At 39.2% G+C, this 27,416-nt stretch overlaps 1 protein-coding gene across 1 annotated transcript in view; it reads right to left on the minus strand.

Annotated features, from left to right (window-relative positions):
- Nucleotides 1–26,286, minus strand: part of FREM3 (FRAS1 related extracellular matrix 3) — a 91,724-nt gene extending 65,438 nt beyond the window's left edge. Inside the window, exons 1-2 of the mRNA XM_074275748.1 lie at nt 21,096–26,286; nt 19,259–19,348 (exon numbers count right to left, since the gene is read on the minus strand). Of these exons, the coding sequence (XP_074131849.1) occupies nt 19,259–19,348; nt 21,096–26,286 (5,281 nt within the window). The remainder of the gene's footprint in view (nt 1–19,258; nt 19,349–21,095) is intronic.
- Nucleotides 26,287–27,416: the final 1,130 nt, after the last annotated feature.

Consider the following 27,416-nt stretch of genomic DNA (forward strand, 5'->3'; position numbering starts at 1 on the left):
TAATTTTAATTTCTAACTCTTCGACCTGTCCTCTTTCCCATACATTATGTTTTAGGTTTGGCTCAACAACCGTCTAACAATTATAACTCAAAAAGATTACCTTGTGATATGATGGGCCCTCAATTAATGAAAATATTCAAGGAGAGGCTGGAGATGTCTGAGGGGATTGATTAGGAGTGCAGATGACCTCTAAGATTGCTCCTGCTTTTATGATTATTTTGTGGAATACCCATAGATTTCCATTTAGTTTTGTGAAATATGGGGCTGGAAGGAATCTTAAAGGTGTTTCATCCAACTTTCCTTATCTTACAGACAAGGAAACTGAGGCTAAAAAAGTTGAAATGACTCAAATATTCTGTAGAACAAGTAAGACTACAAACCATGATTTCTTGATATTCAGTCCAGGATCCTTTCTAAAATTTCTCTCCCCTATCCTTCAACAACTGCGATTTTTCAGTATGAAGATTCCTCTCAATGATGCAGGCTTCTTCCCTTAACAACTTATCTAATGGCTAGCAATGAAAGCTCCTGTGACTGAAAAAATCCACTAATTCACAGCCAACTTGGTGATACATGATACAGAATGAAATATTAAAACCTATGGCAAAGTTAACTTCTTTTAATTTTAATGAACAAGTATTTATTAAATGTTTACAGAATATAGAGAAATGTAGAGCTCCATATTTAGGAGGTAGGAATACAAAAAAACAAAATATAAAACAATCTCAGTCTAAAAGGATTATACAGTCTGTGTAGTTCCTACATTGGGAAGTTCCTACATCTAAATTTAAAAAAAAAAAAAATGTTGCACTCCCTAAAGTGATGATGACCTTTATTTGAAGAGCAGATAAGGGCTCTTGTAAGTAAGCTGTATTTTTTAAAAAAATCTTTTAAATAATAAATATTTATTTTCTTCCCCTCTAACCTCTCTTCCTATTCCTACTGGAAAAAAAGAAAAAGAAAAACAAAACACTTGGGATAAATTTTCTGTTATATTTTTGCCACAAATTTAGAAAGACAATATACTGATACAACTGTTGAAGAAAAGCTTGGGATAAAGTTTTTCTTCATTTAAGATATGTTACAAAGTAAAACAAAATAAAATCCCTTTTAACAGTTTCTAAAGGTCAGGACTTTAGACATGATCTCTTTCCACTAAGTGGATATTCTTCATTTGTTTTCTCAAAGCAAGTCCTATCTAATGTGGGTGGGTATAAGACCCTGAAGAAGGGCCTACCAATGTTCTTAACCTAAAATCTGTGGATTAATTTTTAAAAAAATAATTATATCAATAAAATTTGTTTCCTTTGTAATTCTATGTATTTTAGTTTATACATTTAAAAATATGATTCTGAAAGGGACCTATTAGACTCATCACACTATTAAAAGGATATATGACACAAAAAAGGGTTAAACCTGTCTTAGAACAAGTTTCTCAAAGTTTTTTCACTCATGAACTCTTTTTACTCGAGAAATTTTTATATGACCTGGATACGTAAAATAGGTCTATAAAGGAACATTTATTGATAACAAATCATAATTTTGTGGACCCCCCATTTAATTATGATCTCCATATGGGCTTAGGATCTATAGTTTAAGGAACATTACCCTAGATATTGAAAAAGACATTAAAAGGGTGGAGAGAAATGCATTATAGGTGAGGGGAACCACCCTTCTTCCAAGAGAAAATGTCATCAGATGATTAGAGAAGGAGAGATCCTTTGTCTTCTTCCTCCTGGGTACTCTCTCTCCTCTCTGAACACAAAGACACAGAATTTTAGAACTAGGAGGGACTTCAGATCATCTGGACAAATCTCATTTTATAGCTTTTTTTCACAGAGTAAGTTCCCCATTGGCCCCTAGATATTTGTTAGCACAATAAGGCAGTTACAGAATTGTTTCTTTTCCTAATTAATTTCTTATTCTCTTTTCTCCTGAGAATAAGAAAATAATTAGGAAAAGAAACAAATTTTTTTCCACCTTTAAAGACCCATTTAAGCCTCATTTATATTTACATTTTTATCTCATTGGTCTAGTACTTAAATGATCTTAGATAACACTCTTCCTCATTAATAGGAGTTGTGTATGCATATTAAGGGCAATAGAAAGCATTTTGAGAACAATCATGAAAGATAAAAAAATACCCCAGAGAAAAGAAAAAGAAACTAGGCAGAACTTGTAAATGATAGTGAATTTTTTTTAAAAAGAGAATTTTGTTGAATTTAATATTTATTTATTTATTTTTGTTCATTTTTGCAGTTGTGTCTGACTTTTTATGACTCAATTTAAGGTTCTCTAGGCAAAGATACTGGTAGTGGCTTGTCATTTTCTTCTTCAGCTCATTTTACAGATATGGAAACTGAGGCAAACAGAGGTAAGTGGCTTGCTTAGGGTCACATAGCTAATAAGAATCTCACGAAGATGAATCAATCTTCTTGACTCCAGGTCTAGCACTCTAATTACTGTACCTCTTAGCTGCCCTTGAATGAATATTTATTTAGATAAATATGCATATATATTTATTTAGATAAATATGCACATATATATATATATATTTAGATAAATATGCATATATATATATATATATATATATATATATATATATATACACACACACATACACATACACAAATACTGCCTCAGAGGCTTACTAGCTATATGACCTTAGGCAAGGCAAGTAAATGCTGTCTGTCTGAGTTTCCTCATCTATAAAATGAAGGATAGAGTTTAGATCTGAATAACTTTAAGATCCCTTCCAGCTCTACATTTATGACAGGGGTGGAAAGTCCCATTGCTGGCCATATAAGGCCCACACAATCATTTGGCCTTGCTTTGCCAAAGCAAGTGCAAGGGACGACAACCTCCCACTGCTTGAGTTCAAGTTGATAATTGTATATGGCCTAAGAATGATGATTATACAAATAGCCCTTGGCAGAAAAAAGGTTCCCCATCCCTCATCCGTGATTTTGTAAGTTTCCAGTTTCATATATAGCTCTATATTTCCTACATCATCCTCTTTTTGTTCTTTGTGTATTGAAATTTGCTTATTGATTATTAAGTTCATGATAAAAAAAAAAAGGAAAAAAAAACATTTTGCCTGTAAGAAAGAGAGCCCAGCAAGCTCCTTGAGTCTTTTCTAAGGAGACTTCAGGGTAAGTGAAGTAGATCAGTGTAGGGACTGAAAAAAGAAGAGGTGAGCACTAGAAGGGACTTCCTCAGAAATAACACAAAAGTACAAAGTGAGTAAATTTCAGAGTTCACATTATCATGGTTCCCGTTCCTTCCTCTTGACCCCCAAGAGCTAACACACTTCTGGTGATTTGTCTTTTGAAATTTTGGTCTGGTACCCATTTGTGCAGAGAGAGAGCCAACCATGGAGATGGGAGTAGGAAGGATTAGATTAAGTCCTGCCACCTTTGGCTTATTCTGGCTTCCACAGTAATTTTTCTACAACACATTTGAGGTTTTGCATTCAGATGGAGTTTCCTCTGCCTTTAAAAGTTTGGTCCCTGAGAGAACAGTAGTAAATATGATGCTTTTAAAACTATTGAGCCTTAAAATAAAACGGACAAAAGAAATGGAACATAGGAGCACGGCCCACCCAATCTCTGTGACACCGGACATGGGTCTGGAATCAGGGACACAACAGTGAGGTCCAAAACGAGCTTACTCTTAAGGAAAAGCTGGTAACAAATCCTTGAGAGCTAACAAACCAGAGGTTTAATGCCATAAAAAAATACTACAAGCCCTCTAAAAGAGAGAAAGGCCTAGGATATACTATAAAATATTTAATATGTATGGGAATGCTTGTCATCTATGGGAGGGGGTGGAGGGAAGGAGGGGAAAAATTCGGAACAGAAGGGAATACAACGGATAATGTTGTAAAAAAAAAATTACCTATGAATATGTACTGTCAAAGAAAATGTTATAATTATAAAAATTAATTAAAAAAATTTAAAAAAGAGAGAGAAAGGCATTACGGTGTTCTTTAAATGATCTTGTAACTACCATTAGTTGGACAACAACTACTGTGAAGAGCAGGGAGAGATAGGATCTTATTTTACAGGCAAAGTCCTTTTAATAACTGCAAAGGTGGGGACTTGCAATACTCAAAACAAAGTCTATTTCATCAGATTTGTGAGGTGCTCAGAATTTAAAATGGGAATTCTTAAATAGAGAAAAAAATCTTGTAGAGAAGCAGATGAACAATATAGGAGAGGCAGCTTAGAATTGTGCATTAAATTGCACCATCCACAACAAATCCAATACGCCTTGTGAAATGAAATGATCAATGTTACTTAGAATAACAGACATTAAACTTATTTCATTTTTATTTTATTTAAAAAAAAAATCCTACATCACTTTCATGGAACTCAGCCTCTTGGGTACATTATCCTAGTTTTTCCTGCCTGAAAGCAACTGTATACTTGAAAAGAAGCAATAAATGCAAACTTTGGAGAAAAACTAATGCTCTTTTTCCCCCTGGTGGCTGAGGGTCATTATTCTTTCTGCTGAAGTAAAGAGTCTCCCGGGCAGCCCAGAGAGCTGATGTCAAAGGCCAAGAGCTCTACAAACTGAGAGAGGAGGTGAAGCCATCGGGGTGGGGAGTTATTTCTATTTAACCCCAGAGAACACCAGTAATGGGTCGGGGCACAGTTCTGGGCTCGGTAGCTCCACTTCTGTTCCCAATTAAAAGGGCCAGCGAAGATAATGACTTCCTCATGCAGTTATGTAAACAGAACACAGCTCAACAAGGATGCTCTCCCATCACTGCTGGGTCTTCCTTCCAACACATGGAGTCCATTACACCATTCCTTAACCACATGGAAGAGTCTGTGTCTCTCAGACACTCACATTTATTAAGTGGAGAATTGATTGCTTCTAATAAGATCACACAAAGATGGATCCCTGCCTGTAGTCACCAGTTTACCCATGAAAAGGAGTTTTATACTGAAAATTGACATTGACATCTCAATCAACAAGCATTTATGAAGTGACTACTGTGTACCCACTGAGCATTTGAGAGACATAAATAAAAGTTGCCTAGGATAGGTATCATAGATACATGTGAATTTTTGGATTTGTGCAAAGTGGATAATAATAGCTAATAATAATATTAATAATAATAATTGCATTATACAGCACTTTAAAACTTGCAAAGTGCTTTATAGATATTATTTCATCCTCAAAGCAATTTGTAATGTAGATGCTTAAATAAATCAAGCGGCTTTTGTTCTCAAGGAGCTTCAGTGAAGATATATCAATACTTATAGCATTGATTTCATCAATGACTCCATTATTGATCTTAATAGCATCCATTCACCAGCATATGCATGATAAAAAGTCACTAAGAACCAAAAAATCCAACCTTTGGGTGAGCAGCCTTTGGGACTTTTCTACATCGATATGTGTTGCTGTTCATTCTTCATTTGAAAGAGGACTAAGTGATGTCTTGACTTGCACATGAATTGGATTTAAGGGAGACAGAGTTGTATAAAGTTTTCAGCTTCACTGTTTCTTCCTCAGTCAAATCCTGAGTCCATTGGTCTTCCAGACCAATAACTGGAAAGGTTATTGAGTGATACAAGTTATGGAAATGGCGTTGGGAGTGTGGTAGATGCCAAGTTTACCTCAAGGCCCTCTGAAACTAGTGAGTGAAAAAAGAAGGGGTGAGTAGTAAAGGGGATCACTCCATAAATGTGGAGAATCCAGTGGAAAGGTAAATTTTGAATGACAGGAGGATTTAGTAAAATAAGAAAATATTGAGAATAGTTGTTAACAATTTATTAACAATGGATTTGTCAAAGGGGAGGTATCAAGAAAGGAGAATGACTAAAGGAATGGTACAGTTGGGGTAAATGGGTAAACAATATGGGAGTTGTAGTGGAATGGAATCTGTATGTAATGTGGTACATTAGAATGACTGGAGTTAGGGAAATAATAACAGTCATAGAATGAATTGAGCAGAATCAGGAGAATATTGTGTACAGTAACAGCAAGATTAAGCGATGATCAAAAATGATAGATTTAGCTCTTCTCCGGATTCAGTGATCCAAGACAATTCCAAAAGATTTAGGATGGAAAATGCCATCCACATCCAGACAGAACTATGGATACTGAAGGGAAATATACTATTTTCACCTTTTGTTTGTTTCTTGTGTGTGTTTTTTTTTGTTCTGATTTTCTTTCACAGCATAAAAACATGGAAATATGTTTAAAGGGATTGTATATGTATACTTTAGATCAGATTGCTTGCTATATTGGGGAGGGAAGGAGAAAAAATTTGAAACTCAAAATCTTCCAAAAATGAATGTTGAAAACTATACTTACATGTAATTAGAAAAATAAAATGTTATTGAGGAAAAAAAAAAAACAGCAAGCTTAATAACGACTCATGCCAATATAGTTTTGTTATTCACAAAACTCATTGACACTTCTTTTTTATCGTCTTTATGAAATAGTACAATGTCTTATACATGGGGTGAATTTTCAAGAAATGTTTGTGATTGTTGATGATGATGATGACCACAGAGGAAAACCCACGCCTGAGATAATTTTCCAGCTACTATCTCAGAGATTATAATAGTTAAATTGTAATTTCCTAATTTCATGTGAAATGATCACTTGTCCCTTTCCCCAATATCTCAGGCTTTTTGCTAAAATATCAGTGTTTTCACTTAATTTTTTCTTAGCCAGATTAAGATCTAGAGAATCACAGACTAGTGAAAACAAATTCAGGATCTGGGAGAAGTGACTTTTGACCACAAATTGTCTGCTGCTTGAGGACCAATCTGACTAAGTATAACAATGGTCATCACAATGGTTATCTGGTGAATGAATTTTTTGAGAGGAGAGACCTGGGAAAAATATAAACATTTGAAAAGAAAAAACCCAAATGACTCTGAGTCTTGCGTAGCTTCCTTCCAATTTCATAGTGACAGCTCTAAAATAGGGGGAAAGAAGTAGGGGGTAAAAAGTACCACACTGTTTTTAGATTGCCTACAAACATTAGTTTAACTGCAGGCAATCAATAAGCAATTTTTGTCTGAGATGCTATACTAGTATAACTGTCTATGCTCAGCATGGAACCTCACAGTGCAGTCCCTTGCCTGGGGTGCAGGTCATCAATTCCTTTGCTCTCAGTTCATTTCTGCAACTTTTCCTTGCAAAGAAGGACCACAATGTCACAGCTTCAAGTTGGACTTCCTCAGGCTATTAGGGGAACACCATTCACACTTGATAGCTCACAAGCCCCCCCAATATGCTTCCTATTTACATAACATTAATCATCATGACACTTAATTTTAAGACAAAAACATTTACTTAACAATAACGTAAATCAAGAACTTATAATCTAGGTCACATTATTCCACTAACACACACAGGTATAGTAGTTTATCTCTTCCACAAGTTGATTTAATTCTCTTTCTTTACATAATAGCTCATTTTCTACCCTAACCAAATGGCTCAAATGTGAAGGGGCTATTTATTACCTTATTCTAGGAACAGATTCGGAACAAGAAGAAACATTATGACTCATCTAGTCCAATATTCTCAGGGTACAATCGCAGAAAGTGAGTTTCAAAGAGATTTAATGACTTGCTCAACATTACATGAGTAACAAATAGCAGAATCAGAATTTGAACCCATGTCCCCTAACTTCTGATCCACTACTCTTATACCTTACTATCAGTGATAGCTCCATGAATATTCTTACTTCTGTAAAAGTGAAGTTTATAATAAATTTCAGTTGAATAACAAAATGACTCAAGAAAAAGAGAAAAGAAACTAAGAAGTTTTTCTTAAAGATGTGAATAAAGGAGAAATTAAATTTCATTATGCACCAAAGGCAGCAAGAATTATAATTTCACAAGACACTGTACTTATAATGCTGATAGTGAATGTAAGCAAAAACACTATGATGAGGATAAATGTGACTTATGTGCCAGTCTTTGCTGCGGAGGATGAAGAACCAGATAAGAGTCTCCAAATCATATCAACATATTACTATGATACTTAATGATCTCAGTTCATATCAAGGGACAGGGAGGAAGAAAATAAGCATTTATTAAATGCCTACTATGTGCCAGCCATTCAAATATTACCACATTTAATACTCATAACAATCCTTTGAGGAATTATTATTATTCCCATTTTATAGTTAAGATAACTGAAATAGACTGAGATTAAGTGACTTGCTCAGGGTCAGACAGCAGTTAAGTATTTGAAGTCATATTTGAACTCAGGTTTTCCATACTCCAAGCCCAGTGCTCTGTCCATTGTACTACTTAGCTGTTTGAAAATAGAATTCAGTGTTTGTTTGCTTTTTATTTTTTTTTTTCTTATGTTTTTTTCCCCCTTTTGGTCTGATTTTTCTTGCACAACATGACAAATATGGAAATATGTTTAAAAAGATAGCATATATTTAAACTATATCAGCTTACTGTCTTAGGGAAGGGGAGGTAAAGAGGGGAGGGAGAAAAATTTGGACACAAAGTTTTACAAAAACAAATGTTTGAGGATGTGTTTAGTGGAAAAATAAAATACCATAAAATGTTAAAAAGAAAATATAAGTCATAATTATATAAATATAATTCAAAATATAATATAATAAGAAATTAAAGAGCCCAAAGATTTTCAGACCATTTAAAAGTCTCATGTAATTCTATCATAAGTACTTCTTACAAGAAGAAAGTCAGAAGGTGCTAGGCGTGGCAGTCAATGAGAATCATCCCTCAAAAGGGGGAATTTTCCATAGGAAACAACTGGTAGATTCTTAATGGATTATTCATGGAAGGTCATTGGATTAGGCTTGATCAGAAGGTAAAATCTAGATTGTAAAATACATTAATAGAGGGAGAATTCTTTTCAATTGTTTTAAAATTTATTTTTAGAGAAGTAGTTTTGTTTAGTGGAAAGACTACTGGGCTTGAAGTCAGAAGCCCTGAGTTCAAATCTTAGCTTTGGGTCTTAAGAGCTCTACGATGTTGAGAGGAAAGTTCTTTGCAAACTTTAAAGTGTGTTAGAGTTATGGGATGTTTGTTTCCTGAGACAGTAATACTTGCTGGAGCTGTAGTTCAAATCCATCCTCATTGTGACCCTGAGCAAGTTAAATTCTGTCAGTCTTAGTTTCCTCATCTGTAAAATGGGGCTGACAATGGCACTTCCCCCTCAGACTTGTTATGAGGATTCATTTGTGAAGAGCTCTGCAAGCCTTAAAAAACACTTATTTAAATGCCAATCAAATCATCATCAACATCATTAATATTATACAACATATTTTTAATGTTTACAAAGTATTTGATTTTTCCTCCCAAGATTCCTATGATGCAAAAGCTGCAAGTATTATTATCATCTCCACTTATATAGTTGAGAAAACTGAGGTTTAGAAAGGCTAAGTGATTTGCTCACACTCACATAGCTAGGAAAGATTAGAGGAAGGATTTGAATTCATATTTCTTCTGACTCCAAATTCCGACCTCTTTCCTCTAGTGATTGAAAGTGCTTTATAAAAACAGAGGTTCTATAAATATATGAATCATCATTAACCTGAGAAAAAGAAAATATTTACCATATGGGATATATGGGTAAGTGAGATTCCCCAAAAGTCTTAGCTCAGTTTTATTTATTAAAGCTTATTGCACTGAGGCTTTTGGGACATCCTGAATTACTTATCTTCCCCTACATAAATTCAGTAGTCATTTAACATGTAATGGCACCAATTATATTAATTTACAAAAAAAAAAAAGCACCTGAAAATATTTATCTTCAGAAATCTCTTCTCCATCTATTTCTTGCCAAATGGCTCATTTTCAATTTTCCTTTCATCACAGGAAGCCTGGACCAAAGGCCATTTGCAGTATGGCACAACATTTCCAATTGATAACTATTGGCTCTGAAGATTGAGCATGCTTCCAGCTGTAATATGGGCCCGAGATACAAAGTGCCTGTTCTGAGATGTAGCTTAATGTTTTCTTTGATTATTAAACAGTGGACCTTTGCAGTTCTTGAAACTCAATGTGAGGTAGAGCTGAAGGAGACAATTTGCTCAGCCAATCTGGCAGGGAAATTGGTCTCCTGTGTTCGGGGGATGCTCAAATATTCTAAAGCAGCTGCTGGCATTCTTGCTTGGCTTGTAAACATGACAAGAAGTCATTCTGTTGTAAAGGAGTTTTATTTCCAAAAATAACAAATGATGTAATGCCTTTCTACCTCCTGCACTTTTATCTAAGGTATCCAAGTTCAAAATTAAGTCAGGCTATTCATGTCAAAGTTGGTAGAGACTACACAACAATCAATCCCTTGCATGCTTAAAATTCTTTTCTGCTTAGCTGAGAGGGCTCTATGTATTCTTTAATGGTTGAATGGCTATATTTCAAATACAAATGATTTCCTTATCTGTCAAATAATATAAAGTATGTAGCATTTTGAGACACTATCTCTAGATTTATAATCTGAACAAATGTTATAATTATATGTGATTAACAAATGCTATTATAAGGCTAATTTGCTAATTGAATAATTGGGTGTATTGTTAGACTTTAATAAGAGGAAGTTCCCAATATTTGTTCTTGTCCTTTAAGTCTTTCTTTATAGACTTCTATTTCCTTCTCCATTCTCTTTCCTTTCCCTTAACTCCCCTCAGGTTGTACATTTGACAACTGGTAAGTTATAGAAATACTTTCATTTAAATGACAGTTACAATGACAGCAGAGAATGATTGACTTGTAATCCACTCTCCCCTTCATTTCTGTTTGCTGTTCAGTCACCTGTCAGTCATGTCTGACTCTTCATGGCCCCATTCGAGTTTTCTTGGCAAAGGCAGTGGAATGCTTTGCCATTTCCTTCCCTAATTCATTTTGTAGATGAGGAAACTGAGATAAACAGGGTTAAGTGACTTATGCAGGGTCACACAGCTAATGAGTGTCAGAGACAAGATTTGAACTCAGGAAGATGAGTCTCTTACTTCAGGTCTGGAACTCTATCCACGGTGCCACTTGAAGATAAATATTAGAAGGACATAGGTTTGTTTCAATGGAAAGATCCCAGAATTGAGGGTTTGATTTCTGCCTACTTGCTGCTCACCTGTGTGACTGTATAAATCTCTGTTTCCTCTACTGTAAAATGAACAGTTTAGCTACATCATTGATCCTCAAAGTATAGTCCAGAGAATCCCGAGGAAGGTCTACAAATTCAAAATTAGTTTTTATTTCTAATATGATAAATATCCCACATAAATAGGATTAACCCTCAATAAATTCTAATGTTGTAAAGATACTGAAAACAAAGATTTGGGAACCACTGAGCTGGATGATCCTCAAGGCAACTTTGAGTTTTAAATCTGAGAATTTACATTTCAAGTATTCCTCCATTCTTCTCTATCTGTTGTATTTTAGGAAAAACTCTCCTCCCAAGTGCATGGACTAATTTTTTGAGGTATTTTTGATGGGGTCAAAGTTTTCTTAGGCTATTACATGCTGGATGCTTTCAATTTTTAGATCACGCAAACATTTTCATTCAGAATTCATACTGCATTCCCATGGACTTTTTCAAATTGCACTGAGACAATGACAGGTCCTTGTTCATAGGGAAGATGTCATATAGAATTGCTATCATGTACATACCAGATACTACAGCATTCAGTGAAGCTGATTTTTCTTTAAGAAATATACTACTGGAATTAGACAATATTCTATTGAACTAACATACACACATAAAATAAAATCCCTTCTAATAGATTCAAAAGCATGAGATAAACATAAAATAAATGGCAAATGATTTTATTTGTTAGTGGTGCAAAAGCCTATTTGATTTCAGATAGAGAACAATGTGATTTAGCCTGCTTTAATGTTGTAAAAACCTTGGTTTAATACTTTGTGGTACAGATTTGAAGGTCATTTTCTAAGTTCTGTTTCTTTTGGTGCTTTGTTTTCATAGCTGTCATAATTGAAAAAGATATCTGAAAAAGGCAACTCAAGTGCATCATTGGCTATCTTTACAATAATAATTTTCCAATTCTGTCCAACAATTATTAAATATAAAACTTTTTGATTAATAAAGTTTTCTCTTCCCTGAGGTTTATCAGTTGTTTTTGCAGACTAATATAATAATATGTCACATTTCTCTATTTTTACAAATGGATTCAAAACCCATTGAAAGATTCTATTTGCAAGATTTTTAAGCAGGTTAGAAAGGCCTGTTTCTAAGTATTTAACATGCCCAGATATGAGTATTTATAGGTGACATATATTATTTTTGGCGGCAGAAGCTTAGTTTGTAAATATCTTGATAATAATGATGGCTTCATATTATCATTGACTACTATCTCAAAATACAGCAATACTCATAAGAGATTCAATGTTAAAAATAGTGGACATATATGCAAATTTCAAGTTATCATTTTGATAATCAAAACCTTTTGGGGAGCCAACTTCTTAGATCTGATTAGGTTATCCTTGTTTTCACCTTACAGTATGGCTAATGAAAAACTCAGATAAGATGTATACAAGTATACATGAAAGCACTTCTGCCACTTTTCATTTTGTTAGAGATTAGTTAAAACTACATAATATAATCTGCAAACTTACTTAAGTGGGGATATATCATAATATATTGTAATATGTTAAAATGAGTGAGGCAGTCCTTTTCAACATTCCATGTTATATAAATCACACTCTTCTTTCAGAATATCTTGGATATTGTGAATGCCACGTGACCATTATGACAAACAGATATATTAAATATTATAAAATATTTATATTAAATATTATAAAAACTTATTTTATTTAAATATTTTAAATATTTTCTTTCATTCCCTAATGAACTATCTTGTGTTCTAGGGAGGACTCCCCCTTACTCTGGGCTTCCTCAGTGAGTGTATCTCAGATAAACATCTCTTTCCTTGAGGAATTTACTAGGGATACCCAAGTAACCAATCTATTATTCTCCATCGTCAAAACATTTTTTCTTCATTTTTTTATGATGATAAAGAGTTGAGGTTAGCTGCAACTACTACCCACAAGGCACTGGACAAGGAGAAGTAGAGAAAAGGGTATCAAGAAATGTACAAGTCAAAAAGAAGCTTTGGTCCAGCACTGAGGCAGAGGTGTTGTGAGAGCCTGGCACATGGGCAAACCTATTAGTTTGCTAAGATAATATCATATATCTGAAAGACACTAAAGAACTGCTTCCAATACAATCACAAGGCCTTGAGAATGTGGGAACTAGCTTTCTTTTCTATTCCAGGTTCAGGAAGTAGAATCTTTAGACTGGGTCAGGACATCCAGTCGTAGAGATCCAGAAATTGAGGAATCCAGGCTGGTTTTGTGGCCAATTCAGCATCGAGTAAAGGTCTGGAAACATAGCTTGGAAGACTATGTCAGCAAAGCTCTTCTGAATGTGAATTTGGTGGGACTAATATTAAAAAGGAACTGAGATAAATTGAGATAGATATAGTGTAAGGAAGATTAAGGCCCTCAAGGTTTTTTACTCAATTAATTAGAAATTTCTCTTTACCAAAGTTTAATATATGGCTAAGCCAATCTATATGCTAGATGTTTATTTCTTCTATATTTGTGATATAGAAAAATACCCTTTGTAATTATCCCTTTTTAAAAGCCAGTTGATGTTCAGTAGTTAAGTAGAACTGGGGTACTAGTCCCTGGACCCTTAAACTGGTTGGGAACACTGCCAGTGGAAATTCATGCTGATGGCAGAGGAAAGATATCTTACTCCTCTTAGGGTACCCTCAAACCTTGGAAAAATGGGGTCACAGCATACATTTTATAGAGATTAGTATCCTCATGATGTTAAGCAAAGGCCAGAAAATTTTCCTATCATGTCAATTGGATTACAGGTAGTGATTATAGGTAGAGATGATGACAAAGATTCTTTCAGGACAGGCAGGTGTAAATAAATGGGAAACTGCATCATTGGAGAGAATGTGCATACTGATGAGAGTTCACAGACAATTGGTGACATGGATGGAGTGCCAAAGTTGGCGTCAAAAGAAACCCTGAGTTTAGATCTTCAGGCCCTGGTTTGTGTGGCCCTAACAGTCACAGCCCCTTAGTCCATTTTTTCATCTGTAAAACAGGGTCAACAATAGCACCCATATTACTGGGTTGTTATGAAGATCAAATAAGGTAACATGCAAAGTACTTTGCAAACTTTGAAGTGCCATGAAAATACCAGCTGTTATCATTATTATATTTATAAATTTTACTTGATTAAGTGTTCATTTTATCTCTATTATTGTTGATTTAATTTTTATTATTGCTGAGTAGCCCCTCAAGAATTGTTGCTATAGTACTTATTGAAAAAAGTGGCTGGGCTGGGGAGGAAAATATTGGCTAGAGTTTGGGCAGTTTTTAAGATGATTATGTCTGAAAAAGCCAAAGCTACATATTTTCAAATATTCTACAATACTTCTGATAAGATATTCCCAAATGTTCCATGCATTTTTTCAAATTATATATTTTTAGAGGGCAGCTAGGTGGCGCAGTGGATAGAGCACCAGCCCTGAATTTCAGGAGGACCCAAGTTCAAATCTGCTCTCAGACACTTAACACTTCCTAGATGTGTGATCCTGGGCAAGTCACTTAACCCCAGCCTCAGAAAAGAAAAAGAAAAAAAAGAAAAAAATTATGTATTTTAGATCCTATTTATTAAGAGCTGAGATATTATTTTCTTCTATACTGTTCCTTTTTTTTTTTTTTTTGGGGTGATGCAATTGGGGTTAGTGACTTGTCCAGGATCCCACAGCTATTAAGTCCTGAGACTAGATTAGAACTTAAGTTCTCCAACTCCAGGGCTGTACCTGCTCCTCTTTAATCATCCAGAAATTGCTAAGCCCATATAAGTAGTTAGTAATATATAGACTAAGCTGCCCTGTGTCTGTGTATACCTGTTACATACACACACACATATGTGTACACACACACCATAACTGCTCTAGTATTTTTTACCAAGAAAACCACATGAACATTATTGGCATTGCATGGTTCATGGGACCACAAAGTACATATGTGCACATATAAATGCATGCACATACACAAGCATACATATACGTACATATGTGCACACATGTATGTGTATACTTGTGTGTTTATACATATATGTAGGTGTGTGTAGAGATAACTGTATACATGTGTGTGTTCACTCTCTCTCTCTCTATATGTGTGTGTGTGTATATATATATATATATATATATATATATAGATATAGATATATATATATATATATATATAGCATTCATCCCTCCCTCCCCCCATATGTATACATACCACATCTATCTGGTCATGATGAGTTTTGAACAAATAATTTCTTGCTAATTAACATGCATTGATTAACAACTCCTCATTCATATTTATCACTCTATCACATTCTGCTTTCCTTAGAACAACCTTTGGAAGTAGGGTACCAATGTTTTTGATCCTTATTGTATAGACAAGGAAACCATGTTTCAGAGAGGTAAAAGTGACCTGATCCTTAGGTAGTCATGGGGCAGAGCCTAGATTCTAGCCCGGATTCTTTAAACCTCAATTTCCTCATCTGTAAGGAGGTTAATAAAGCTGTCTACTTTACAGGGCTGGAATAAAATTAAAGAAGGTAGCTAAATTAAATTAATTCAAATTAACTAAAGTAGGTATATTAAAGAGAAATATTACTCTGGAAACTAAAACACTATTAAAGTTAGAAAATTATTGTAGATGTTCACATTTAGGTGAAGGTTCTTGCTCATAAGGTGGAAAGAACATATTATTTCCTTTTGCAGCATGAAAGAAATGTCCTCAATTTAAAGTGTACCATTAAATCTGAGTAATTACAGATCAGGGACGAGGAAATTTCCTATAAGCCTAGGCTGCTTTTTTATTTCTTCATATAGAATGCTCAGTGAGCCTTCATTTTCAAAGCCATCGATCCACAGCCTAACCAAATATGTCAGGCTCGAGCTATTTCTTGTATGCCTTGAGAACAACAACAACCATCAAATTCTTATCTATTTTTTAGGAGTTTAATTTTAAAAAGAGATATTTGCTCTGTTTCCTCTAGCACCAAAGAGAGGGCATAGTTTCAAATCTAAGGCAATATGCAGTTCTCAGAGATTCTTATGTAAAGTTTAATGACCCCCATTTCTATTTTAGTTTGACACTAGTGAGACTCGTAGGGGCTTGATAAATAGTGATTGAACTGAATTAGGTGATGGGTGTTAGATTTAGAACCCTCTCATATAATCCCTTCATGAGAAAACGAAGGCTGGTAAGCTTTTAAGTGACTCCCCGGAAGTATCAAAAATGGGATTTGAATTCAGGTCCTCTCATCCCCTAATACAGCGCTGACTTTGTAAGAGGAAATGAAGAAGAAACTGGAAGAAAATGGGGGAAAAATTTACAGCAAGTTTTTCTAATTGAGAGTTAATTTTTCAAATGTAAAGAAAATAGAGTCAAATTTATAAGACTATGAGTCATTCTCCAATTGATAAATGGCCAAAGGATATGAACAGGCAATTTTCAGAAGAAGTCAAAGCTATGTATAGTCACATAGAAAAAGTCTCTAAATCACTATTGATTAAAGAAATGCAAGTTAAAATAACTTTGAGCTACCACTTTTATCTGATTGGCTAAGATGATAGAAAAAGAAAATGACAAATGTTGGAGAGGATGTGGGGAAATTGGGACACTTATTCTCTTCACCCATTGCTTTCCCTTTAAACATTCAATTTAATTGTATTTTGTAGAGTACCTGTTAGGTGCAAAGAATTAAGGGTGCTATGCTAAACATTTTACAAATATTATCTTATTTTGATCCTCAAAATTACTCTGTGAGATAGACATTATTATTACTCCAATTTTGCAATTGAGGACATTGAGGAAAATGGAGGTTCTAGGACTTGTTTAGAGTCATGCAATTAGTAAATATCTGAGGGAGGCCATATTTGAACTCAGGTCTTCCTAACCTGACCAGGTCCTGACCAGGACCAACTCTCTATTTACTATTCAGCAGCAGAAGCAACAAGATTTAGCAACAGATTGAATGTTTGTGTGGGGGGATTGATGAAGAAGAAAGAGTCAAGAATGATTGAGGTTTGGGTCTATATAAGAAAAAGGAAAAGGAGCTATCAAATTTATCAATTATGAAGTTATTAGTGATGTCTTCAATGCAATGAAGATTAGGAGGAAAGTAGTTAACTGAGAAAAAATTTTTACAGCAAGTTTCTTAAGTAAAGGCTTTATTTCCCAGATACATAGAGAATAGAGTGAAATTTATAAGAATATCATGATTCCTTAATTGATAAATTGTCAAAGGATATAAACAAGCAGTTTTCAGAAGAAGAAATCAAAGTTGTCTATAGTTATGTGAAAAAATTATCTAAATCACTATTGATTAAAGAATATCTATCAGATTGGCTAATATGACAGAAAAAGAAAATGACAAATATTGGAGGGAATGTGGAAAAATTGGGGCATCAATTGTGGAATTGTGATCAGACCATTCTGGAGAATAATTGGGAACTATGCTTCTTCTCCAGAAAGGATATGTGCATATCATTTTAATCAGCAATAACATTAGTAGGTCTGGATTCCAAAAGGATTTAAAAAGAAGAAAAAGGACATATATGGAATAATATTTATAATGGCTCTTTTTGAAACTGAATGGTGGCAAAAAATAAGAAATTGAAGGTATTCCCATCAAATGGAGAATGGCTGAATCCAATTTGATTGGATTGGAATGCAACAGTACTATAAGAAATGATGAGCAGGAAAGTTGCAGAAAAACTTGGGAAGACTTTTATGAACTGATGCAAAATGAAATAAAAAATAGGACAACATTGTACACAGTAACAACAATTACTGTGAGTGGCTTATTCTCAGCAATATAATCTCTAAGTCAATTCCAAAGAATTTACGGTGAAAAATGCTATCTACATTCAGGGAAAGAATTGATGGAGTCAAAGAATTGATGGAGTCTGAATATAGACTCAAACATAATTTTTTTACTTTATTTTTCTTGCTTTTTTTCCAACATAGCTAATAAGGAAATATGTTTTGCATGATTTTGTGCACATAAGTAACATCACATTTCTTGCCTTTACAATGAATGGAAGGAGAGAATTTGGAACTCACAATTTAAAAAAAGCTAAAAATGAAGAAATAATAAATTTTTAAAAATAAAAAAGAGAACTAGGGTAATGGAATAATAGATCAGCAAGTTCAAAGGCAAAGAGGATGCTTGTAAAATTTGGAAAGTATGTGGTAGAAAAGTGATTGACAATGCATGAAAGAAGGGATATCTAATAGAATAAGGCCATAGTAGAGAAGGAAGACAGGGACTGTTTTGTTCTTCTATTTGAACCTTTAGCACCTAGCACATTACTTGGCACATAATAGATACTTAATAAAAGCCTATTGATTGATAAAGGAGAATAATCAGGGAAATTTTAGGGTTCGTAGACATTTAACAAGTATTTTTTAAGCTGGAATGAATAACTTGAGCAAAAAGTTTATGTTGATTACTGTGAAAACCTATACTGCAAGATGCCATTGAAATGTCATAAAGAAAATGGACAATCAATATCTCTTACTGTTACACTGAATTTTGATTTTCCTATATTTCCACACATTGATCATTATTATTTTTTAAACAAGGACACTTCACTCAGCAACTTAGCTTATGACATGATGCTATATCTAAAATGTAAAAGAGTTTGGATAAGTGGAAAGTTTCAGACTGTCTCATAGGAAACAAGAGGTACGACATGGGATGAATAATGTCCCTGTAAAAGTGTCTCCCTCCCCAGCCTCTCTGATATATTTTCATGTTGATAGAAGTGATTATAGCCCCTTAAATTTCAATTTTCATTTCAATTAAATTTCTGATCTCATGATAAGGACTACCAACTATAATATCAAGATCTCAAGATGGCTTTCTTGATCTGCTTCAAAGAGACAGAAATTCCCAACTAATTTCTCAAAAGATTAATTTGTCCTTAGTCCTTAAGTAAGAGGAAAAATGAGTGAAATACTTCATTTGAAAGTGAGAAATATTTAAATACTTATTCTGTTTCCCAATAAAATAGTCACCCACTATTATCAATGATTAGAATACATTAATTCCATATAGAAGTCTAATGATTGCCGATAAAGTCAAGTGTTAGCATGGTGACATAATTGAAAGTGATTACTGTAGAAAACATTTTACAAATTCATATAGTGATTTTGTTTATCAGTGGCATTTTTGCAAAATGATACTGACTTACCAGAGTCTTCAACAGAGAAGTAGAAAATGTCACTGGTTGCATTGCTGCCCACTTTCAAGACATAGCAGAGCTTCATCTTATCAATATCAGCTGAAAAAACAGTATCTCTTGGTTATTTTTATCTAATGAAACATTGGATGATATAAATTTTGAAATACTTTAATATATCATTGCTTCATAAATCATTTCTGAGCTAAAGCAATAGCTACATATTTTTTTTATTTTTTAAAGTATAAAATAATTCAATTTAAACATTACTGTATACTGCATGCATATTGCACACTACAGGGAATGCATTAAACATATAGTGATACTTAACAAGTAATTATAAATTCCACAATGTTTTGGTACTCCATAAGGGCCTAGGTCTATTTAATTTTTATTCTTCTTCACCAAATCAATTAAAAGTAACAATGTTTGTTGAAAGAAGGGAGAACAAAATGAAAGAAAAAAGAAAAAGTGAAGGAAGAAAGAAAGGAAAGAAAGGAGAGACAGAGAAATAGAGAAGAGAGAAAGAAGTAAAATAAATCATGTTTTTCTGAATACCTACTCTATTAAAATTTTAAGAATTTATCATTAGATCTGTAATTCTGATGTTTTATATGTTGCTTCTTGAGTACTTTAAAAAAGAGTGATTTGGTCAAAGAAGCTATACTTCTTATGCTTTATGCATTTATTTAAACTCATATGAATTTTGCAAAGAGAATCATGAATATGCAGAGGCGTTTTCATTTACTGCAGTTACCAAAAAAATATGTATCTGAATATGCTTGGGAAAACAATCACGAAGGATTATCAGTTACTCTTTTGTTATTCAGCTTTACCCATGGTGTGTCCTGTCCATCACCAACACAATATACTTATACATGTATACCTGATATACAGACAAATACAAATATGGACTTATAAGTAAAACAGAAAAAACAAAGCATATTCTTAAGAGATATGAAAAATGAAAAGAAATGTTATATGTGGGTCTTTCCCCTCATTTCTGGGTCACTATTCACACAAGATATAGAGCATATGTTTTGTTCATTCTCTATGGAGTTTCCCCCCATGTTTGGAGAAAGTACATTTAGACCAAGAATCCAACAGATGGAAAAAATCCACAACATATTTACAGGGGCAAAACGCTATTTCTATAGGCATTTGGCTAAGTTACTGGCATGCCATTTTTAAAAAAAGGAAAACAATAAAGGTAGAGAAAATCAACATAATCTTAAATTGGATTGGTCCAACACTGCTACCGTTCAGTGTGAACAGAGTCCTGTAATTCCATTAGAATGCTCAGACAGGAAAGGATTTCTTGGGGAGGGGTTGTAAGGCAAAGGATTATCCAAGATGCCTTTCATCAGCAACACAAAACATGGAAAAGACACTTCCAATTTGGGGAGCTGTCCATTAAATCTGGCAAATACACCCAACTTGCACTTAAATCTGAAATTACATTATGATAGTTATGTTGCTTTTCTCCCTGCCTGAGCATTTGCATATTCTTATTAAATGATCTTTTTGCTGAAATAGGATTGTTGCATTTAATATTACTCAAAGGAATTTTGTTACAACATATGAAAGAAAGTTAGATTTAGATAGAGTCAAAGAACTTGAATTCATATCCTATTTTCTTATTGATATAAGAGGGCTCAGTTTCCTCACCTGTAAAATGAATTAATTGGATTGTATATTCCCTAGAGTCTCTTTTAGTTGTAAATCTATGATTTAATGATTCTATAATCCTGTCTTTGGGCAATTTTCCTTGAAGTTAAGGAATCTAAGCAACTGAAGAGGACAAATTAAGGGTGTGTGGTTGAGACCAATAGACATGATCTGTACTAACCTTGTGTGAACACCTTAATGTTCTCATTTCCAAGGTCAAGGTGAATGAGGTTGCCATGTTCTGGTCCACTGGTGACTGTGTATTTTAGAAGTTTATGTGGACTGTCTTGATCCTCTGCTTTAAGAGACTTGCTGGTGATCAGGAAGCCTAGTTGCCCAGTCCGAAGAATCCTCAAATCTGAGGCACCCTTGTTGACCACAACCTGGGGTATTCCATTATCCAAGGAATTGATTCGGATCCTCATCACCTGAGGCTTGTGAGTCGCTAGGATAGTATCTGGGAAGATGAAGAAATCTGTATGTGTGCCATCTGTCACAACGAAAAAGAAACTATCCTCAGTGGTCTCTGTGCCATCATGCCAGTAGCTGATCAAATTCTCGTTCAGATCTTGTTTGGTGAAGCTGGTAATGGGCTGACTGCCATTATATAGAATTTGTCCATGGGCGGGGATGTGGGTGATTGTGAAGCGCAGAGAGCCATCTGGGCTATCCTGGTCCTCAGCTGAGAGTTCAAATGGAGTAATCAACTTTCTCTCTCCTTCCTGCACCAACAAGGGATGAATGGTCAATACAGGCTTTTTGTTGTCCACATCAATGATAAAGACATGGAAGGTCTGGAAAATAGTATTGTGACCATCGGTCACCTCGAACTCAAAACTGTCCATTTTTACCTCATCTTTTGCAGTGTGGACGTAGGAGATTTTGTTGCCAGCCAATTGAAGCTGAGTAAAAGAATCAATGGGCTTTCCAGGAAAGTCAGAACTCTCCAAATGTCCTCGATTTGGGGCACGGGTGATGCTGAAGCATAATTGTTCATCAGGACTATTTATGTCACTAGTACTGAGAAGATCAGTGGTGAGGGTCACCCTGCCACCTTCTTTGAGGGTCACCCCTTTGTTGATCACGTCAGGAAAAACTTTGTCTGGGCCGCTGATAGTGACATAGAAATACCTATCTATCAAGGGGTTAATTCCATCAGTCACATCAAATTTGATTAGGTCCTGGACCCCTCCTAGACCTTTGTGGCTATAACAGATTAAGCCCTGGTCAACTTCAGACTGAGTAAAATTCATACCCAGAGTGAGATTACTCCACACCTTTCCTCCAGGCTCAAGGAGCTTCTGGAGGAGTCCTTGTCCAGGACCCGATCGAAGAATGTAAGCGAGCTCCTTGTCATTTGAGTCAAGATCTGTGGCCTTGAGCACCTGGTTAGTGATGACTTTGGTCTGTCCAATGTCCACTTCTAGTCCGTCATTGATGGACAGCCTTGGGGTCTCATCATCCACCAAGATCACTGTGATTGGTATCTTCTTATGGATTGCGTGCTTCCCATCGGTCACCCAAACCTCAAAGCTGTCCACTGTGGTTTCTGAGTCATCGTGTTCATATACAATAGTGGAAGCCTCTTGAATGTCCTGTAGGGTAAAGCTGTGGACAGGGCTGCTTCCAGTGGCCAACTGCTGAACGATCCGTCCGTTCTGGGGGAGAACTGTGACCTGAAATCGTAGCTCATCTGGTGGCAGGTCTGAATCAGCACTGTTGAGTAGAGGAGTGTCTATAACTAGACTCATCCCTTCCAGCACCACAAACTCATGAATGAAAAGTTCTGGCTGCTCATCATTGGTGGGCAGGATGATGATGGGGAAAATGTAATTGGGGGAAACGTTGACACCATCAGAGCAATAAAAAGTGACCTGATCTTCCCGTGGTTCTATTCCTTTGTGGATACTCTGGACATAATTGATGTGCCCCAGATGTATATCCTTGATGGTGAAGGCACTGATAGGGTTACCCACCTGGGACTTCTCGGAGCCAAAGGCTGGAGAGACATTTTCCAGGTAGCCAAATGAGGGCTGTCCAATGATAGTACATAAGATATCATCATGGGGGGTATCCACATCCTTAGCGTCTAAATGTCTCAGGGTCAAAGTGCCTTTCCCACCCTCAGGGACACTGAGCAGCTCCCCTCCTTTCACTTCAGGAGGCGCATTATCTATGGGTAACACAGTCACCTGTACTTGCACGCCCTCCACTATTTTGCCCGCTACCATCCAGCTATTAGCGGGATTAGATATTGTGAGGGTGAAAGCATCACGCTGCTTCTGCATACCAATCTCACCCCCTGTGTGGACATAGGCCACTGCCCCATTGATGAGATCTCCTTGGGTAAACTGCTCTGTGGGCAACCCATTCAGCAGGACAGTGCCCAGCTTTGGGGGTTTCTCTACCATGAAGGTCAACATTAGATCATCTGTGCCCTGGATGATACCCGTGGTCATTTCTGTGGCCCCATTCTCTAGAACATCAATAGTAGCGCCCACCCAGCCACCTCCAGGGACAGGAGCCCTATCACCAATAGTCTTTATAATAATTCGGACCGTAATGGGCACCTGATGGATCCTATCACTCACAATCAACTGGAAGGCATCATTGGTGGTCTCACTACCATCATGTTGATAGGAGACGTGCCCCTTAACGATATCATCCTTCATAAAGTAAGTCCCGGAGGTCATGACTCCTTCTAAATAAAGGAGCTGACCGTGTTGGGGACTCTGGGCTAAAGTGAGCACAATATTGTCAGCCTCTGTGTCTGGGTCGGTGACATCTAGTTCCCTAGTGGTCAGAGGAAAGCTCTTGCCCTTTTGCACAGCGAAGCCACTGTTGGTAACCTCTGGGGGCTGGTCGTCCACGGGCTGCAGGAACAAACGGAAGGTACCCGGCACAGAGTTACCCGCGGCATCCTCCACGCGGTAAGTGAACTGGACCACTCGAGGGGCGATGCCCACTTCTTGCTGAGGAGGCTGGTAGGCCACTTTGTGGTGGTTCACCTGGGCTTGGGTGAACTGCGTGACTGCCCTCGTGGGCTCCTCCATAAGCACAATCTCCCCGGCGGGGACAGGGCGGTTATTATCTATGTCCGTAGGGGGTGTCAGGAGCCTGTATCGCAAGTGCCAGTCATCAGAATCCGCATCCGTGTAGCGGAGAAATTGCTTTTGGAACGGAGTGAGTTGGTATCCTTTCACAGTCATCTCTAGGCTCACTCCGGGATGCAGCTCTGGGCTCAGAACATCCACCGGCTGCACCCTGATAGTGAGAAAGTGTGGACCCGATTGGTTGGGTGGGTCATGATCATCCTGCACGTGGAACACCAGCTGATCTACGGTGGAGCGAGGGTTATGGGGTCCGAGATGGCGGTAAAAGAGCCTCCCTTCCAGGATGTCCTGCTGTAGCCATTCAGTCACCACCTTTTCATAGAGGCCCTCTTTTTCCACATAGGCCCAGCCTTGCCCTCCTTGGGCCAGCAGCGGGGTTGGGGGCTCCCTTTGGCGCAGCAGGACCTCTCCTAGGGGCTGCCTCATGGGGTTGGGGCTGGAGGCCGGCTCCCCCCCTCTCTCTCCCTCCTTCCCCTCCGGGGCGGACGTCTTTAGTACAAAGCGGATGGTTGAGTCTTCAGAATCAACGTCTGTGGCGCTGAGAACGAAGTGGGAGATCTGGACCACTTGGCCCTCAGCTAAGGAAAGCCCGGTGTTGGTCCGGACAATCGGAGGCTCGTCATCCTCGGGGACGATAGTGATGGCAAACAGGAATTCTACCTCGTGGCGCCCGTCGCTGAGGCGGAGAATGACGTTGTCGCTGGAGCTGTCGCTGCCGTCATGCCGGTACATCACCCGTCCTGCGGCCAGCTCGGCGGCCGTGAAGTACGTGCGCTCGGGAGGGGCTCCGAGAACCACCAGCTGCCCGTGGCTCAGGCCCCTCGCCACGGTCACCCTCACGTCCTCCAGGTTGTCCTCGTCGCTGATCTCCAAGCTCCGGGCGCTGCACAGAGGCCGGGACTGACCCTCGAACAGCAGCAGGCCCTGGTTCCGAGAGGCCACGGGGGCCAGGCTGTTCATGGGCTTCACGACGACCGTGAAGGCGAACGGGTGAGAGGCGGCTCCGTCCGCGTCCCTCACCTCCATCTCCAGCGGGAAAAGGCGCTCCTGGTCCGAGTCGCCCGGAGGGGGCTGGAAGGCGATCTTGAGCTCTCTCACGTCCTGCTGCGTGAAGGAGGTGACCGCTCCTCCCAAGGGATCATCGGTGTGGAGGAAGTAGCCCCGCTGCCTGGGGGGCTCAGGAAGCGCGGTGGGGGAGGTGAGGATGTTGAAGACTAAGTCGTCGGCCTCGGTTTCCAGGTCCTCCGCGGCCAGGGCCTCCGGGGTCAGCGCGGTTAGCACGAACTGGCCCACCTCCATCATCATCATGGCTCCGAAGCTGAGCCTGGGCGGAGTGTTCTCCCTTCCTTCCTGAATCCTCACCAGCATCTGGAAGTGCTCCCGGGCCAGGATCCTGGGGGGTCGTTCGTGCTCCTCCTCTGCTGCACCCAAGATCTGCACCAGGAAGGGCACGTAGTCCCGGTCGGGTGACGGGGTGCTGGCCACGTGCCGGTAGCGCACGCCGGCCCTCAGGAACGCTTGGCAGTCCGTCTCCCTCCCGGGGGACAAGGGGGCCCCCGAGTGGCTCACCAACTTTCCGTACCTGGGCAAAGGGCCGCTTTCCCGGGGAAGCGGGGTGAGCCGGCACGCTAGAGGGGCCCCGTTCGGAGAGAAAGCCTCCAGGGAGGCGGTGGAGAAGTCCAGCACCCTGTGGTCAATGGCACTGCTGAAGCCCCGCAGCTTAACCACGGCCAGGGGCAGGTTGCGCGCGACCACCTGGAGCGGTGTGAAGTCCACGTCCACGGGCAAAGTGAAGGGCAGCACCAGGGTCCGGCTCGGGGAGTCGTAGCGCAGCTGCAGCCGGAGCCGGTGCCGGGAGGGGCGGCGGGCGCCGAAGTGCGTGTAGCGAACTTGCTCCGGCCCGAAGGCGCACGGGAAGCTGGCCGGGGTGAGCGCGCCCGGCGGCGGGGAGCCCGCGGCCCCTCCGCCTCCGGCCTTGCCCACCACGGTCACCACACAGCGGTCCCCGGGCTGCACGCGGATCGCGAGGTCCCGGGCCGGGTCCAGCCACACGGAGCGACCCAGGGGGACCCGGAGAGCCGGCGGGGCCGCCAGGACGCCTGCGCCCTCGGAGCTGCGGGCGGCCGGTGCCAGGACCGGCGTCGGGGGCTCAGGCTCGGGCGTCTGCGCCCGCAGCGCCGGGCAGCCCAGCAGGAGCGCGGCGAGCGCCGCAAGCAGGCGCGGGGGAGTGCCCGGAGGGCCATGCCGGGCACCGCTCATGTCTGGCGGCGGCGGGATCCGCAGCTGCTCACGCTCTGGCTGGCAGCCGCGCCTCTGGCTCTTCAGCCGGCGCTAGCGCTGGACAGGACTGGCGGAGCCTCCGCTGTGGCAGGTAGCGGCGGAGAAAAGGAGAGGAGGGGTCCCAGGCGAGGCCCCTCCCCCGCCCCCTCCTTTCAGCCCCAGCGGCGCGCGGACGCCCCCCTGCTAGTGGTCTGGAGCCGGGGACCGCGAGCCGGGACCAGGATGTGGAGAGACCTCGCGCTTCCTCCCTCCGCTAACCCCTCCAGTCAACAGCTGTCTCCGCCACAGGAGAGCGCGCGCCCGGACCCCTCCTTCCCAGAGCCCCGCACGCGGAAGCCTCAGCACCGAGAGTGAAGGAAGAACTCCTCGCACTTCAACACCCCAAGTGCAAGTTCGGGGAGAGGTCCGCTCCGCACCAGTCCCCGAGCATTTACAGATGGGCGGCTCCCGAGAAACCGGACATTTCTAGCACCTGGGGAGGCTCAGCCGGTCTCCAGCCCCTGGATCTGGGAATACCGGCAGTCCCGTCTCCAGCCCCTGGGTCTGGGGATACCGGCAGTCCCGTCTCCAGCCCCTGGATCTGGGAATACCGGCAGTCCCGTCTCCAGCCCCTGGATCTGGGAATACCGGCGCTCCCGTCTCCAGCCCCTGGATCTGGGAATACCGGCAGTCCCGTCTCCAGCCCCTGGGTCTGGGAATACCGGCAGTCCTGTCATCTGTAGACTTGTTTTTATCGTTTATGATTTCTAAAACGGGAAGCAGAGTTATCTGCTGTTTATATTTCTATTAAAAAACTTATAAATCTCCAGGTGAAACATTGGGTTTTATATTCTTGTGGGTGGGGAGGTAAGTAATCCGGGCGGTGGAGAAGTCAAGAAGTAAAGAAAATATGACTCTCCTTGTTATATTTCTGTGGGGTGAAAGCTGGGGCGCAAAGGACCAGCTTGGGTAAGACATTCTTCTTAGCACTTAAATCTTTTTTTTTTTTTTTTTTTTTTTTTTAATAAATGACTTACTGTGTCAGGTATTGTGGGAGCTAGGCACTTAATAAATATATTTGTGAGTATTTTGTGCATGTATACACATACACAAATATATACATATACACA

The sequence above is a fragment of the Sminthopsis crassicaudata genome, chromosome 6 (genome assembly GCF_048593235.1).
Source record: "Sminthopsis crassicaudata isolate SCR6 chromosome 6, ASM4859323v1, whole genome shotgun sequence".
In the NCBI taxonomy this organism is placed as follows: domain Eukaryota; kingdom Metazoa; phylum Chordata; class Mammalia; order Dasyuromorphia; family Dasyuridae; genus Sminthopsis; species Sminthopsis crassicaudata.